Below are 15,482 nucleotides of genomic sequence, written 5' to 3'. Positions count from 1 at the left end.
AACTAATTAGGGAACTCAAATTCAATTTCTTATCAACCGGTGCATACTAACATCAATTTAAATTACTCTGACTCTTTAACTTCAATCCCTATAGTCCTGATTCTCTTAAAAGTGCTTTCATTTTATAATTGTGATAAGGATTAAAATACATGTAATCTCAACCAAACCACATACCCAGGCCATGAAAATAGAAATATAAACAGTTTTTTTTTGTCAATTATACAATAAGCAATCATAATAGACTGAAACCAAAATGAATAATGATGTTATCGCATGCGCATCTAAAGGACCATTTGTACTTAAAATATAACTAATACGAATAATAAATTTTAATAGTAAAAAGAGAATAAGAAAAACACAGTCTCTGCTTTAGTCTTCATTTTCACTTAAAAGTGGTTTTCTTATTCTTTTCTTAATTTTGATGTGATATTCTATCCCCCACATATAGAAAAGATATGAGACACCTAATTAATCTCAACCAAACCACAACCATGAATTATACAGTAGCAAAAAGGTAACATAACAAACCCAGTGGGGTAGTTCAGTTGCTCAGGCCTTGGGTTTGCTCCCTAGTGGTCACCAGTTCGACTCCTCACATGGCCAGGCTGCAAGAGATTTACTTCTCTGAATTCCCTAGCCCTGGCGTGGATAACCTACCTTTGACCGGACCGGGGAGGGGATTAGTTGAGGTGCACGCAAGCTGGCCCGGACACCCCTGACCGCCTAACAAAAAAAAAAAAAAAAAAAAAAAAGGTAACATAACAATATTGGTTCTTCAACTTTAATTTTTAAAAGATGTAGTGGTTTCTTCAATTTCATTTATATGCTCTTAACCAATAACTATTAGACAGCTACTAATCTTAATCAATCCAATGACTTTTCCTAACTTGTATTCAACCAAATAGCCTACTTTAAAAGAGTGGAAATATAACGAACAATAATGTTATTGCATTTAAAAAACAATTTGTACTAAAATAAAAACAGTTCAAATAATAATGTCTTGAAATTGCTTACCCAATGAATCTTCTTCATAATAGAACCAAGCCTCTTGAAGCAAAACCTCATTTGTGTCATATATCTGCAATGATAAAGAGAATAAGCAAAACCCAAGCATCACAGTACCCTAAAGTGGAACGAAGGCACAATTTTGTTATAAATCAACACAGGTAAACATCCAGACAAAAAAAAAAAAAAGTAAATTAGATACAAGTACCAAATTCACTAATAAACTTATAAAAAAGGACATTGAGATACTAACTTGGCCTAAATGACAATTCCTGCATGTGAAGCACATCAGTGAGCCTAAATTAGGCTGTTGAGCGCTCGACAAGTGCATCTGTATATTTGAGAGTTCGACAAGTGCATTTGTATATTTGAGATGCATCTGTATTTTTTTAGCTGCATTTTCTCGACAGGTGCATCTATATATTGAAGTGCATCTGCATTTTCTGAGCTGCATCTACATCGGCAAGTTAAAGGAATAATGTCCTAAAGATGTTAGGATAGTGAGACTTATATTCTTTAGTACTTGAAGTCTAAACTGTTCCTGGTTGTAGAATTGATATATGGACAATATCAAATCTGGTAAAACCAGCATGATCTATCTCTGCTTAATGTCTAGGATAATCGGTCTCAGATTATCTATGTAGAGACACTAGGAGAAGATCATGGGTGCCAGTATATGGTTCACTGAACGTGACCAAAGTAACGAATACCTGTCATGGAGTATTACACACTCGTCAACAGGAAATCATTAAATCTTGATAATACAACTGGTCCCTAAACTTGAGACACATGGTTGTCATGTGCGTTCAGTTGTTATGCTTTGATTGTATCATAAGGCTAGGCTCCTGGAGTTTAGTTAAAGGTTCTGGAATCTCTGGCCAGAGTACTAGATCATGGAAACAAGCTTCCATGATCGAATGGAATCTATACAAAAGTGTTGGACCTCAAGAATCATGCTAGGGTTGACGAAATTACATACCCGACCATGATTCAGGAACATAGGATGATAGAGAGATTGTATTGTAATCGAAGATGGAATAGGTTCTTCTCTCTTCCGGCTAATCCGAGTAGTCATGACACTCTACTTTGCGTCAATTTTGACTTGTGGAGACCTAAGGGTAAAATGATAATTTTACCCATATTAGGTTATTTTGGGAACGTGTCCCAATCCACTGTCGGATTCAATTGGAACCTAAAATGTCACACGCCAATAGGTGTGGGATAATTTTAGAAATAGGGTTGATCAAAATTAATTAAAGAGTTAATTAATTGGGCTTTAAACTAATTAATGAAAATAGAAATGATGGGCTTTTTAATTAATTAAGTGGTTAATTAATTTTGGGCTAATGAGTTAATTAATTGGCATTGGACTATTGGGCTTATTAATTAATTAAGTGGTTAATTAATTAATATTGGGCTAATGGACTTATTAATTAATTAAAGAATTAATTAATTGATAATAAAATTAAAGGTTAATTACCTAGTCAATAGACCAACAAACTTGGTCCATAAGACTAGGTGGCCGGCCCCATTATAGTGGAAAGATGGTTGCCAGTCAATTCTATAAATAAGGCCTTACATCAAGAAGTTAGATTAATGGAAGTTCCTGTCGAATTCATTCTACGTTCTTTCTATTTCTAAAAGCCACATTCTTGAGAAAGAGAGTTAGCACTCTCATTCTCCAAAGAGTTCAATCCCTCCATCTCCTCCTAGCTTGGACTAATTAGAGGTCACACATCTTTATGTAATTAGAAGGACCAAATGATGGAGAGCTTATGGATTAGTACTTTGATGGGCTTCTAATTAATAAAACAAGGTACGAATCCTCCTTGGATAAATCATGTTTTATTACATCATATTTCAATCTGAAGCATGATCATATGAATTTTTATTTCCGCTGCATTTATATGATCAATTTCCAACAGTGGTATCAGAGCCTACTTTGGTTAATTGTTGTATGTGCAATATGATGATTTATTGTTTGGTTCTTGTTTTTGCGTTACCTTCATGTATATGTATGATTTTTCTGGGTTATTAATTCTATGTTTATATATATGTTATGGGTGCTACTATTTAGCCCCAATTAATTTATTAATAGCCTCAACACTTTTAACAATGTAATTTCATACTCTACCATAATGTAAAATGACCAATTAAGACATGCTAATTAACTAATTTAAAAAAAAAACCATTTCAGTTCTTGCATTGATGACTTCAAAGCAAAGCGTGACGAGTTCTTCTTCTCCTAACTTTCCTAGTCTTCCGAGCACCTCGAGCTCGAACAATGAGTCAATATAGGCAGCCCCCATGGGACTCACCATCTCCTCATTCACATTCCCACTAATTTTGAGAAACTCCTTTCGATTTCTTATCAGCGGAACCAAACACTCCATATGTTTCTTCCTCGATCAGTCTCCTTCGCTTCCTTCACCTGCTGCCGGAACAACAAAGTCAGCACGGGGAGGAAATCCGGGAGCTCTGGTGTTGTCATCATCATAACGTCTTTCAATACGTTCTCGATGTGTTTGATTCTCTTCTCTGAGATTGTCGCTCCGAAGCAACGACATATGAGGATGCTGCAGATGGTGAGTCTGCCATGACCTCGACAACCCCTTCATGTGGTACTCCAGGGCCCAGTTTCGTATCCAGTTGCACCGGCGGATCCTCGCCGATTTTATCAACTCAGTGACAAAGTTCCAGCGCATGGTCCACCAGAGCGGGCCATACTCGGCGGAGTTGATGGCGCACTTGCCCATACAAAAGAGAAGGCGGATGGGGGAGTCGGCGGGGCAACGTCATGGACTTCTAGATTGGTCGGGGGAGGCCCCCGTATTGTTGGGTGAGTGGGGAAGGATGAGGGAGTCTCCTGGGAGTTAATTTACAGAAAAAAATTAAGAATGAAAAGAAGAAAAAAGAAAGAAGAGCAAGCAAAGAAAAAGAGAAAGAAAAGCTGGAGGGGTTGGGTCCAGTGACGGATCCAGGATCTCCAACCCGGGGGGTCATAGTGTAAAAGCAAAAAAAAAAAAATTTAGACGATAATAACAATAAAAAATTAAATGATAAACAATATTACAAGCTACTTGTAAATATGTAATAACCTAATTTTTAAATTTAAAAAATTTTGTTTATTAAAATAATTACTTTGTCTTTATATTTATTTATATTTAATTACTAAATTATTATTTATTTATATTTATATTTGTGTTTATTAGTATTAATTTTAATTCTGTTATAGTATATATATATATATATATAAACTTATGTTATATATACATATATTTATTAAAAACAAAAACAGAAAAAAGTTGTGATTATGTGTGTGTGAGCTGAATGGCTGGGAGTGAGATGTGTGTATGTGTGTTCAGTGGTGTGTGTCAGTGTGTGTGTGCTAGGCGGTGGTGTATTACCCAAGAGAAAGAAAACAGAGGAGAAGAAAGAGAGAGAAACCAAAAGAGAAAGAGGAAGAGAAGAGAAAAGAGAGAGAAAGTCCAGCAAAACCAAGAGAGGAGAGCAGAAGAGAAGAGAAAAGAGAGAGAAAGTCCAGCAGCCACTGAGGCTTTTCATCAAGCAGGTGGTGGGCGACTGGGCAGCGAGGGGTCACCGGCCAGAGGTCGAGGGGTCGCCGTCCAGAGGTTTGGGGGGTCATCGGCGGCTGGGAAAGGAGGTTCACGGCTAGGAGATTCGGCGTTGGGGGGTCGCCCGACCCCCTACCTCCCAACGTGCGTCCGTCCCTGGTTGGGTCTGTGCGCTTGTGGGGATGGTTTTTTTTTTTTTTAACTATTAAATCTATTTGCAGGAGAAAAAAAAAAGTAATATAAGGAAGAATAAGGAAGGAGGAAGAGGTATTTTATTTAATGAAGATATCTCAAAAGGTGATGGTGTTGGCGTTGGGTGGTGGTGGTGGTGGTGATGGGTGGTGTTGGCATTGGCGTTGGGTGGTAGTGGTGTTTGTGACACCCTGTATTTTTCAAGTTTTATATTGAGAAGTTATTTTAAAGATTTTGGAAATTTATTTGAGAAATAAAAGGTTTTGGGTAAATTTTTTATTTTGTTTTAATTTGGACTTGACCCGAAAGTTGACTTTTAAAATTAATGGGTTTTTAGTTTTGAATTTGAACTCTTTGGATAGGTCTTGAGCCCATGAGAACGTAGAATCGAAGCACGCGTAAATTAAGGTTACAGTTTAAGGATTATGAATGTGCGAACTTAGGGGCATTTTTGTAATTTCATGTGGAAGGGTTTTAAAACCAAAAATCAAAATTTATATCTCATTTCTCTCTCTCTCTCTCTCTCTCTCTCTCTCTCTCTCTCTCTCTCTCTCTCTCTCTCTCTCTCTCTCTCGCCCCTTCACTTCCGCCGCGCCTGCCACCAGCACGTCTAGCCGTGGCTTGCGATGGGACCGGCCTAGATAGTCTCACCTTCCCTTCCTCTTTCTTCCCTGGCCTCTGTTTAGTCTAGAAATTTCCCCAAACCCGAGACCTGGTTCGGCAAGTTGGAGCTCCGGCGGTGACGTGACGTTGCCGACGATTTCGTGATTCAGCTCCGGCCTAGAATTGATCTTCTCATCAAACTAGTCACGATGGTACCCTCTGATTGTCCATCGGAGTTTGCACGGCGACGAATCGAGGCTATGAAGGCCGGCGGCGGAAGCCGCCAATTTCGGCCGTTTCTGGTGATATTTGGCCATTGACCCAGTTGTGAGAAACAATCCTCTGGTATGGGCTTCCTTTTCCCTAAGGTGTGGATGACCAATTTTGAGAAATTGGAAGTTCGATTTTAGGTTTTTTGCTTATTTTGAATTTCTTGAAATTAGACTTGAATTTGAGTTGTTTTTGTGCAATTGAAGGTTCCTTTGTGCAATTAGGATTGATTGGAGTTGAATTTGGGTGTTTTCCAGGTCGTGCAGCCGCTGCTACCGTAGGTTCCGCCACTTGTGGCGGCGGGTTGGTGGTTAATTATTCTGTTTCTGCCCAATTGAACCTCCAAGAGAACCTCCGAGGTCGATTGGATTTTGGATCAATCACGTGAACCGGTGATGATAGTGTTGTAAGGACAACTTAGGAATTTCTCGAATGAACATGTGGGATCAGGCTAAGCTCTGGAGTTTAGGTAGGGGATCTAGGGAACCTTTGACTACAAATTTGATTGTATTGAATCTTTGTTGAAAATGCGATATGTGTGCTAATACATGACTTATATGAATTATCTGAATTACTTGTACATGACATGAATTAGTAAATTATTATATATAATTATGTGCATTTATTTGAATGTGAAGCATAATTCATTTAGAATTGAAGTTACGGTGGTGAGAAGGGATTGAAGATTTAAATTATGTTATTTAAATTTCATAGTGTGTGCGAGGAGTGAAACTCCTTCAGCAGAAACTGATAAAATGATCTAAACCGGCCTCAAGGCGCATTGGGACCTTCGATTGCGTATCGAAGTTAGGATATCTTGCACTTTAATTGCGGATTAAAGTGAAGATGTGCATTGCAATTTATATTTTAAAATGCATCGACTGTTAATTCGTATGATAGAGCATTCGAGGCCGCAATGGTAAAATGCATGGTATAGGACGTGCAAGCCTGTTTGTTCTATTATATTGATGAACTCTTTATCCATATTATGAGGCTTAAAACGAGGAAGTGCAGCACAACATTCATGTATTAATAAGATTATTGTATTATATATTATCTGCTCCATGTTGTATGTTTCATTGAGCTTCAGTATAATTAATTTTGCATAATAAGGTTGATTGTCCCTACTGAGCCGTTGATTAGAGCTCACCCCCTCATAGACTATGCAGGTACTGTAGCGAGAGATAGTGTTAAGCCGATCGAGAGTAGTTATTGTGAGTAGACTTGAAACGAGTCAGAAGTTAAGTTTAATTTTGAAACTGTGAAGGTTGTAAAGTACAGAAGTATGACTTATGTTGTCAATTAAGCTTGAACTCAGTTTATGGTATAATAATAGTACGAAGTTCTTTTCTATTTATTTATTTTTTTTCCGTCACATTCTGGTTATAGAACTTAATTTTATAATTAGAGTGTGATTTACACCTTAATCTGAGATTAATTTTTAATCCCGGATTGGAGCGTGACAATGATGGTGTTGGGTCTGTTTGTTGGGTATATAAAGGAATATGTTGAGTTTTTGTTGGGTATAATATTTCAATAGGGGTGTTTTTGGAAAAGTTGTTGGGTACAGTAATAAATTTTTTAAATTTTGATTTTGAAGTTGGGTGTAAAGAGTATGGTGGGGATAAAAATAAATTAATTTGATCTAAATAGCAGCACTCATATGTTATTAGTTAACTAACATGGTAGGTATAATTAAAATAAAGTTTAATCATGCGAGGAAGGTGAGAATTGACAATTTTGGACCTCAAAGGGCTTGCCTTTTTTTTTTTTTTTAGAAAATTATGCAATGTTCCTTATTATTTTTCTGCATATTTTGAATGTCAATATAATGTAGAATGAGTATAAATTTTATGAGAATTTTTCTGTAATTTTATGGTACCCGAAAAGATGCCAAAATGCAAAAACAGTGCGCAAAAGGGTGTAGGAGGATAGCCGGAAGTGGCCGGCTGGTGGGGCAACGACAGCCATCGTGCATGGAGGAGCTTTGGGGCTGCAAGGAAGCCTTGGGACGTGCTGGTCAGCTGGGGGTGGCTAGAGTTGTTGACTCCTAGTCATGCTCCTTGATTTTTGGTTTCCATTATCCATAATCCCTTGTATTTTGGTTTTGGTTTATCATGTTCCTTATTTTGTGCTATTATCCATTTCTATTATCTATATTAATTTAATAATAATGTATTATTAGCAAGGGTTTAAATTTCGAAATTTTTGGCTAAATTTTGCCCAAAATTTTGATTTTTAGGGGTTTCGAAATTTTAACACATTTGTTCAAATTTCGTCGAAATATTTGAAATTTTGAACACTCTTCAAGGCAAAATTTTTTGAATTTGAGAGAAATTTCGCCAAAATTTCTCTCAACTTACGCTTGCTTAGAAACTGGTTCACTTGCACACTCGCACACTCACACTACAGCATTTCCATATTCAATGCAAACTCGATCTGCAGCGCCGCACCGATTCTCTCTCTCTCTCTCCTCTTTTCTCCATCTTATCCTTGGCTTATTGGACGCCTAGACTAGACTCATCTCTCTCTCTCTCTCTCTCTCTCTCTCTCTCTCTCTCTCTCTCTCTCTCTCTCTCTCTCTCTCTCTCTCTCTCTCTCTCTTTTCATCGGCGTTCGCTGTGTTCTATTTCTGACTTCTCTCTGTCTTCTCACCAACTCCGGCTAACTCGAAGCATCCGGCCACCTCAAATCCACTTCGACCTCCGATCATTGAGAGAGATTTGCTAATTTGTGCTTAACCCTAGAAATTTTCAGAAACTCAGAGAAATAGCAGTAGAGAGGAAATAGAGAAGGGAAGCGTGACTTTTTCTCTTTGGGCTCTTTATGCTGTTTTGGGTATTTCTGAAATTAAAATTTTAGGGTTAATTGAATAATTTTGGAATTGATTATATGATTTTGGGTTGATGTTGACATTTTGTATATTTGATTGTATAATTTGTATAATTTTGGAATTAATTGTATAATCTTGGGTTGATTTTGATTTGTATGATTTTGGGTTAATTTTGAATCTTTAATCGTATAATTTTGGAATTGATTGTATAATTTTGGGTTGATTTTGATTTGTATGATTTGTGTAATTTGTATGATATATAAATATTGATATAGAAGATGAAATTGGTGATATGATATGGAATTGGAATTGGTATGATTTTTTAATAATTAATATAGAATTTGTATGATTTGTTAATGATATCTAATATGCATCATGTATGAAATTGCCAAATCACTACAAGAAAACTGAGCAATGGCAACCTACTTTTTACCAACTCTTTTGGACACTAACCAACCATTTAGAGTTGCACAAGGGATTACCAACGCTGCAGCAACACTTAAGCCAAAGGATGTAGGGGTTGGGGTCCCTAAAAGGTGTCTGCACCGCCTGTTTTGGTAAGGTTGCTTGAGAACAGTGATTTGCTTTTATTATGCAACCATTACAAGTTAGTTTGAAAATTAGTTTGATTGTGATAACCAACCAACGTAGTTAGTCCCTTAATCCATTTCAAAAATATAATTCAATTTGCATTTCAAATATCTAGTGCTACCCTTTCAAAGGGTTGTTTAACTAAATAAATAATTAAAATTGAAATTTTCAGGTTTTTTTTTTTTTTTTTGTTAAATGTATATAAAAGTGCTGGATAGGAGTGGTTACCTAATACTATTGTTCCATATGATCTACATTGCATATATTCACACATCAAAGCTATTTTAGCAACTGCTAACTCAGAATTAAACCAAAAGATACTTCATATATATATATATATATATTACATGATAGATTCCATAAGTGTGATCAGTTGTACAAAAAATACATTCAATCAAACTAGCTTAAAAGAAGAGACAAAAAAGAAAAAGAAAATCTAGCTTAACAGAACCTTTACTTCCTTCCAACTTGACCCCCCTAAGTCACAAGCATGTGCATCCATATCTGCCAGCTTCCTACTGCCAACTACAATCAAAACAAAGCTAACTTAAGGGTAACAATGGCAGATTGATACTCACAAAGATGAAAGCAATTAAAGGACCTATATAAACTTGTTCTTGCTTATCAATTATCTCATTTCCTGAAATAAGATGTACAATGCTAACAGTAAACATCTAAAAAACAGAGAAATCATAAAGAAAGTTGGACCATTACAAAGAAACACATGCAAAAGAACTGAGCATGATTTTGGGGCTGTTTCTCTTGTTCTCCTTTTCTTCTTTTCTACTACATCTTCTTTGGGATCAAGTCTCAAAGAATGTTGAACAATTTAAATTCAGTTTTCGTATTGAATTCAGATACTCAGCCCAAAAAATTAACTTGAACATCTATATACTAAATAATGTCATTATGGAAACAACAAGTCTGGTCACCGGGAGTGAGAGCAAACAGAGTTGATTGGAGGGACACAATTATGCACCAATTTAACAAAGAAACATCACATCATCATTAACCATGAGGTGAGCTACCAGAGAGTACTCCTTGATCAAACCTTGATCCCATGGAATGTGAATTATGATAGTGATGACTCTATCAATCTTTATGCCTTGCAAGTTATTGAATCAACTAGTTGACTCTAAAACACTTGCTATGTGGTCTTATACACTATTATAATCCTTGATAATTTTTTATATTTACAGAATTTGAACAATGTGAAACTTAAGAGTAACAATGGCAGATTGATACTCACAAAGATGAAGGCAATTAAAGGACCTATGTAAACTTGTTCTTGCTTATCAATCATGCCATATCCTGAAGTAAGATGTACAATGCTAACATTAAAAGGAAACACAAAGCTGTACCTGCTAAAAAAGTCACCCAAGACAAGTAAAGTCATCCAAGCCACCACCAACAAGAGCATAGTGCGAAGCACAAAGCTGTACCTGCTAAAAAAAGAAGGAAAAAGATTATGGTAATCGGAAGAGGTAAAACCAGTTAAGAAAATCAAGAAAACATCACACTATTCAAGATGCAAAAAAAAAAAAAAAAAAACACAAATGATGGCATAATTACTTCAAGCTTTACAGAATCTTGAATGTTGTTGACTTAGAATCTTGTTGTCAACAAACCCTGTTGCCAAAGCAATTTTGGCTTGTTCTTTGCCTAACAAAAGAAGCATCAAACAATAAACATACTCTTATGTCATCCTCATCACCACATATATACCCAAAACTGAAATAAAATTCCTACTTCCTCTGCATATGCTTATCCCAAATAGAAATTAAAAACTGAAACCTTGCACAAATCATACCCCAAAACTGAAACCCAAAAATCAAAATAGATATTTAAAAACTCAGGATAGGATTTCCTTACCTCAAGCAAGCACAATCAACAGCCTATACAACATTTGAGTTAGGCTGTTATATCCTGGAAGGGACAAGTCAAGTGATTGATCTACTGCACCAGTTTGTGGTCATACTCATACCAAACCGCAAAGGGCTTGAATTACCATAAACAGAGCAAAATTTTTGTGATCGTCACTTTGCTGCTCGGGAGAAATTTATTGTTTTTATTATATAAATTGTATTATCTCCAACACCCAATGTACTTTTTTTTGGTCGAAACCCAATGTACTCTGAAGTCTGAATGATGGAAAGTAAAGGACATTGGAGCTCAAAGCATCGAGTTAACCTCGAAAAGGATAAAAGGTTAAACCAAAGAATAAGCAATATATATCAAGACAAAATTAATAAGCTTAAGAAGGCAGGTAAAACTTAAATCAAAGGAAAATCTAACTCGAAAACGTTTTAATTAAGCACATGAGAAAGCCTTAAAGCAGCTTCTCAATTTCAGGACCTTCAATCTACCTTCATTTAAGAGGCAAAAACCTGAAAGAGAATGGGAAGAATATAGTGTTACCAAAAGTCATTGCATGAACACTCCCCGCTACTAAAATGGTGGTATCTATTGGCATCTCGAATAACAATGTCCCTCTTAACAATACTGCTTATGAATTTCAATACAGTATGACAATCTCCACAAACACGAAGATTTTTGACTATCCGGATAGCTGTCCCTGGAACAGCCTTAAGCAGCCCATAAGCCACAGCCAACCTCTCACTATGCCAAAATAGCTGCCTTTCCTTTTCCTGCTGCTCCATATCATGCAAAACAAAGCTACTATCAGGAACATAGCCTCTTCTCCTCATCTCTGCATCTAACTCCTTAAGCAAACTGAAAATCTCATCCTTCATAGGATGATATGTCTCTCCAGCATAAAACACTTCTCTTTCCTTTCCAATGTCAATGGAACTATAACCTGGCTTCTTCTTTACTTCTCTAGCTACCATCAACTTTCTCACCTTTGCTACATTTTCCCACATACTGGCACCAGCATAGACATTAGATAACAGTATATAAGTTGAAGGGTCTTCTAGGTTTAAGCTTAAAAGATGATTAGCAACCCTGATTCCCATTTGGGTATCTCCATGCTGCTTGGAAGCACTTAATAAAGCTGCCCAAGTGGGTTCATCAGGCTCAAACGGCATTGAATTAATAACATCTGAAGCTTCAACAAGGTGCCCAGACCGACTAAGCAGATCCAAAAGGCATGTGTAATGTTGCAGAGAGGGAACAATTCCATAATCCTCAATCATAGATTTGAAAAGAGTACGTCCTTTGCTAACTAAACCAACATGGCTACAAGCATATATCAATCCAATAAAGGTAACCTGATTTGGCTTTATTCCTGCTGCAACCATCTCATCATATAAAGTCAATGCTTCTTCAGCTCGCCCATGCTGAGCCGCCCCAACAATTATAGAAGTCCAAGAAACTACGTCTCTTCGATGCATTCGACCAAAAATAACCTTAGCAGCTAAAATGTCACTACATTTTGCATACATATCCACTAATGCATTACTAATAAACAAGCAAGACTCATAGCCAAGAGCTATAACTAGGCCATGAACCTGCTTTCCAAGCTCCAATACTGCCAAATTAGCACAAGCTCCCACAGTGCTAGAGAGGACTAATGGGTCTACTATATCCACCCCTTGTCTTCTCATTTCAATAAACAAATAAAACGCATCAACACCATGTCCACTTTGTACCAACCCAGATATCAAAGCAGTCCAAGCAAACAAATTCTTAACCGGTAACCTCTCAAACATTTCTAAAGCATCTGAGTTCCTTCCACTTCTGGCATACCCCGAAATCAGAGCAGTCCAAGAAACCACACTTCTCAGTGAAATTGTATCAAAAACTGCACGAGCATTATCAGGTAATCCACATTTTGCATACATATCAACCAGGGATGACTTAACCACATCGTCGTCACAAAATGGTGATAACAAAAAGCGAGCATGCACTTGCTTGCCTAGTCTAATAACTCCTAAGCTAGAGCAGGCCTTGACAATGCTAGCAAACACAAAATGGTCTGGCTGCAAACAATCAACCTCAAACATAGCGGGGAACATGGAGAGTGTTCGGTGGGGGGTGTTGGCTTGATTGTGGGCAGTGAGAATTGAAGCCCACGAAACATGGTCTCTGTGAGGCATTTCGTCAGACACGTGGAGCGCGTCTTCGACTAGACCACATTTCCCGTAGGTATCTAAGAGGGTGTTGGGTAAGGGCACGCATAGATGCAGACCTTGTTTGATGATTTGAGCGTGTAGTTTTTTGGTGGTATAAGCCGCTTGGCGTCTGGCACAGAGTTTCAGTTGGTGTAGATAGTGAAACACTGGCATTCGTCACCTTATTGTAGGCTTATTCTATAAGTCAACTGTTTGGGCATAATTTTGACACCAACCGGGATGGTTGTTGATAGTCAAGAGTTGGTATCAAAATCAGTCGGGCTGCCTAAAGATTGGGTGACATTGTAGATAATAAACTTGGAAGGGGAGTTTCATCAAGCACGTGGTGTGCCGACCACATGAGCGAAATGAGTGGGCGAGTGATGATTAGTCAAGCACACCCCCAAAATAGTTCAAGCCAACAATGGGCAAGCACACAGTTGGACAGACGCCGTCAACCAGCGCAAAGAGCTTTCCCGAACTCAATCAAAGCAGCTAGGCATTGTGATTTTGTTTCAAATGAAGAAGAGATAGTGAGCTTCGTCTGCTTACTTCGTTGACGTAAAATGCCTCGACGAGATTGGCTCGACCTCCACCAAAGCTACGACCTGGGGGAAACAATTTAAGATAAATCAAGAAAATTGTGAGATAACTTAGTGAGTGAACAAGTTAAGAAATCGTTCTTTAAAACTTTATGAGTAAAAGTATTCTATAGCACCATATTTAAGAATCCAAATTAACATAAAAAGAAATTTCCTCTTTAAACTTGTATCATAGAAAAATCCTTGAAAAGGGGAATAAAGTTTCACCGTACTCAAACCCGTATCTGCAGACAATGTCCTGGCCACAATCCCGTGCTCGAGCAGGCTCAAATCCTGGCCACAATCTCGCACATAGAGGTCATTCTGTACGAGCAAGCTCGTATCCTGGCCACAATCTCGTACGGAGGGGTCTCTCCGCACGAGCAAGCTCGTATCCTGGCCACAATCCCGTACGGAGGGGTCTCTCCGCACGAGCAGGCTCGTATCCTGGCCACAATCTCATACGGAGGGGTCACTCCGCACAAGCAGGCTCGTCCGATCAGTATTTGCATTTTCAAATCCCAACATTTTCACATCCCAAAATAAATAATCATTTCGATAATCATGCAAGATATAATAAATCCTCTCATAAACGAATTGAATTTAAGACACGCCATTTCCACAAGAATGCACATAGCAAACATAATTTTTATAAAAATCAAGGTCCACCCACTGTTTACTCCGAACTAAGCCGAATCCTTTCCGAAGTTGATTCCTATTCACAACCCCTCATTTGTTTGTTACTCACATCATACTAACACTTCATCATCAAATCAGTAATTAATCTCATGGCAACTCTATAATTCTCAAATTAATTCTTTAGCCTCAAATCCTCGTCAATTTATTCTCATGCCTTTCACAGCGTCATTGCTTGGATCTCCAATCCGGCAACATAACGGCATCGGGAATGAGATTTCCCGAGCCCATGCACCTGTTAAGACCAGACAATCAACAATTTCACAAACCAGAAATACAAATGGGCCGTTAAACAACCGAAATGGGCGATAACCACCACGCACAGTGGCTGCCCGGCCTTAAACAACACAGAAATTTTCATAGAACTCACCAAACAACCTCATAGGGTCTCCTAGAAGTTCAATTTGGGCAAAATGAGATAACGATCGCTGACCCGCCGCCACAAGTGGCGGAGACAGCGGTGGCAGCGGCGACAGATTCTAAAAAAAATGATTTTTCAACTAAAAATCAACCCAAATTCAACGCACTTCAATTGGATGAAAAACAACTCAGAAATCACTCAAATAGGCTCAATTCAAGGTAAACCCGAAATGGGGCCAAACCCCATAAATTCAATTTCCTAATTTCACAAAATTGAACAATCAAACCAAGGGGGAAACAAAGCCCATACCTAGAGGATCGTTTTCCAAAACTGGACCGACGGCCAAAAGTCACCGGAAATGGCCGAAATCGGCGGTGGAAGCCGGCGAACTTCTCAGCCACGATCCGCCGTCGCAAGGGGTTGTCGGAGTAAGGGGGTGGCACGACAGGACTCGCCGTGGACTGGGGAAGAAGACCCAAGTGGTCGCCGCCCTCGAACTCGCTGGAAAAGTCGAGTCGCCGTCGGAGAGCTTCGTTCTAAAACCGCGCCGTTGCGCCGCCGTCGCGGCTTGGTTGGTTGATCGGACCTCACTGGGAGGTCGGCGGCGTCGAGACGAGTCCAACGCCGGTCGGATCGCTGAAGTCCGACACCGGACGACCGAGGATCGATGAGAGAGAGAGGTCGTGGGGAGAGAGAGAGAGA

At 38.4% G+C, this 15,482-nt stretch overlaps 1 protein-coding gene and 1 pseudogene across 6 annotated transcripts; both read right to left on the bottom strand.

Moving 5' to 3' along the window:
* Positions 1-3,176: 3,176 nt before the first annotated feature.
* LOC147292543 (cytochrome P450 77A3-like) lies at positions 3,177-3,797 on the bottom strand (annotated as a pseudogene).
* Positions 3,798-9,417: 5,620 nt separating this feature from the next.
* LOC147292542 (Pentatricopeptide repeat (PPR) superfamily protein) lies at positions 9,418-15,482 on the bottom strand. 6 transcript variants are annotated; one of them, XR_015120730.1, is made up of 5 exons: positions 15,090-15,482; positions 10,942-13,750; positions 10,642-10,731; positions 10,319-10,514; positions 9,418-9,587 (listed from the first exon to the last, which is right to left on the bottom strand). XR_015120730.1 is itself a non-coding variant. In XM_086234195.1 (2 exons), the coding sequence occupies exon 2, from the start codon at positions 13,314-13,316 to the stop codon at positions 11,484-11,486; it is 1,833 nt and encodes a 610-aa protein (XP_086090321.1). In that variant the 5' UTR covers positions 13,317-13,750; positions 15,090-15,482; the 3' UTR covers positions 10,749-11,483. The 6 variants fall into 6 exon arrangements, 1 of the variants encoding a protein (XP_086090321.1); XR_015120731.1 differs by having other exon boundaries at positions 9,418-9,594; positions 10,431-10,514; XR_015120733.1 differs by having other exon boundaries at positions 10,319-10,433.

Source organism: Dryas octopetala, chromosome 2 (assembly GCF_963921425.1).
Source record: "Dryas octopetala chromosome 2, drDryOcto1.1, whole genome shotgun sequence".
NCBI lineage: Eukaryota > Viridiplantae > Streptophyta > Magnoliopsida > Rosales > Rosaceae > Dryas > Dryas octopetala.
The sequence above is the reverse complement of the archived record's forward strand: the minus strand, read 5'-3'. Positions and strand labels throughout refer to the sequence as shown.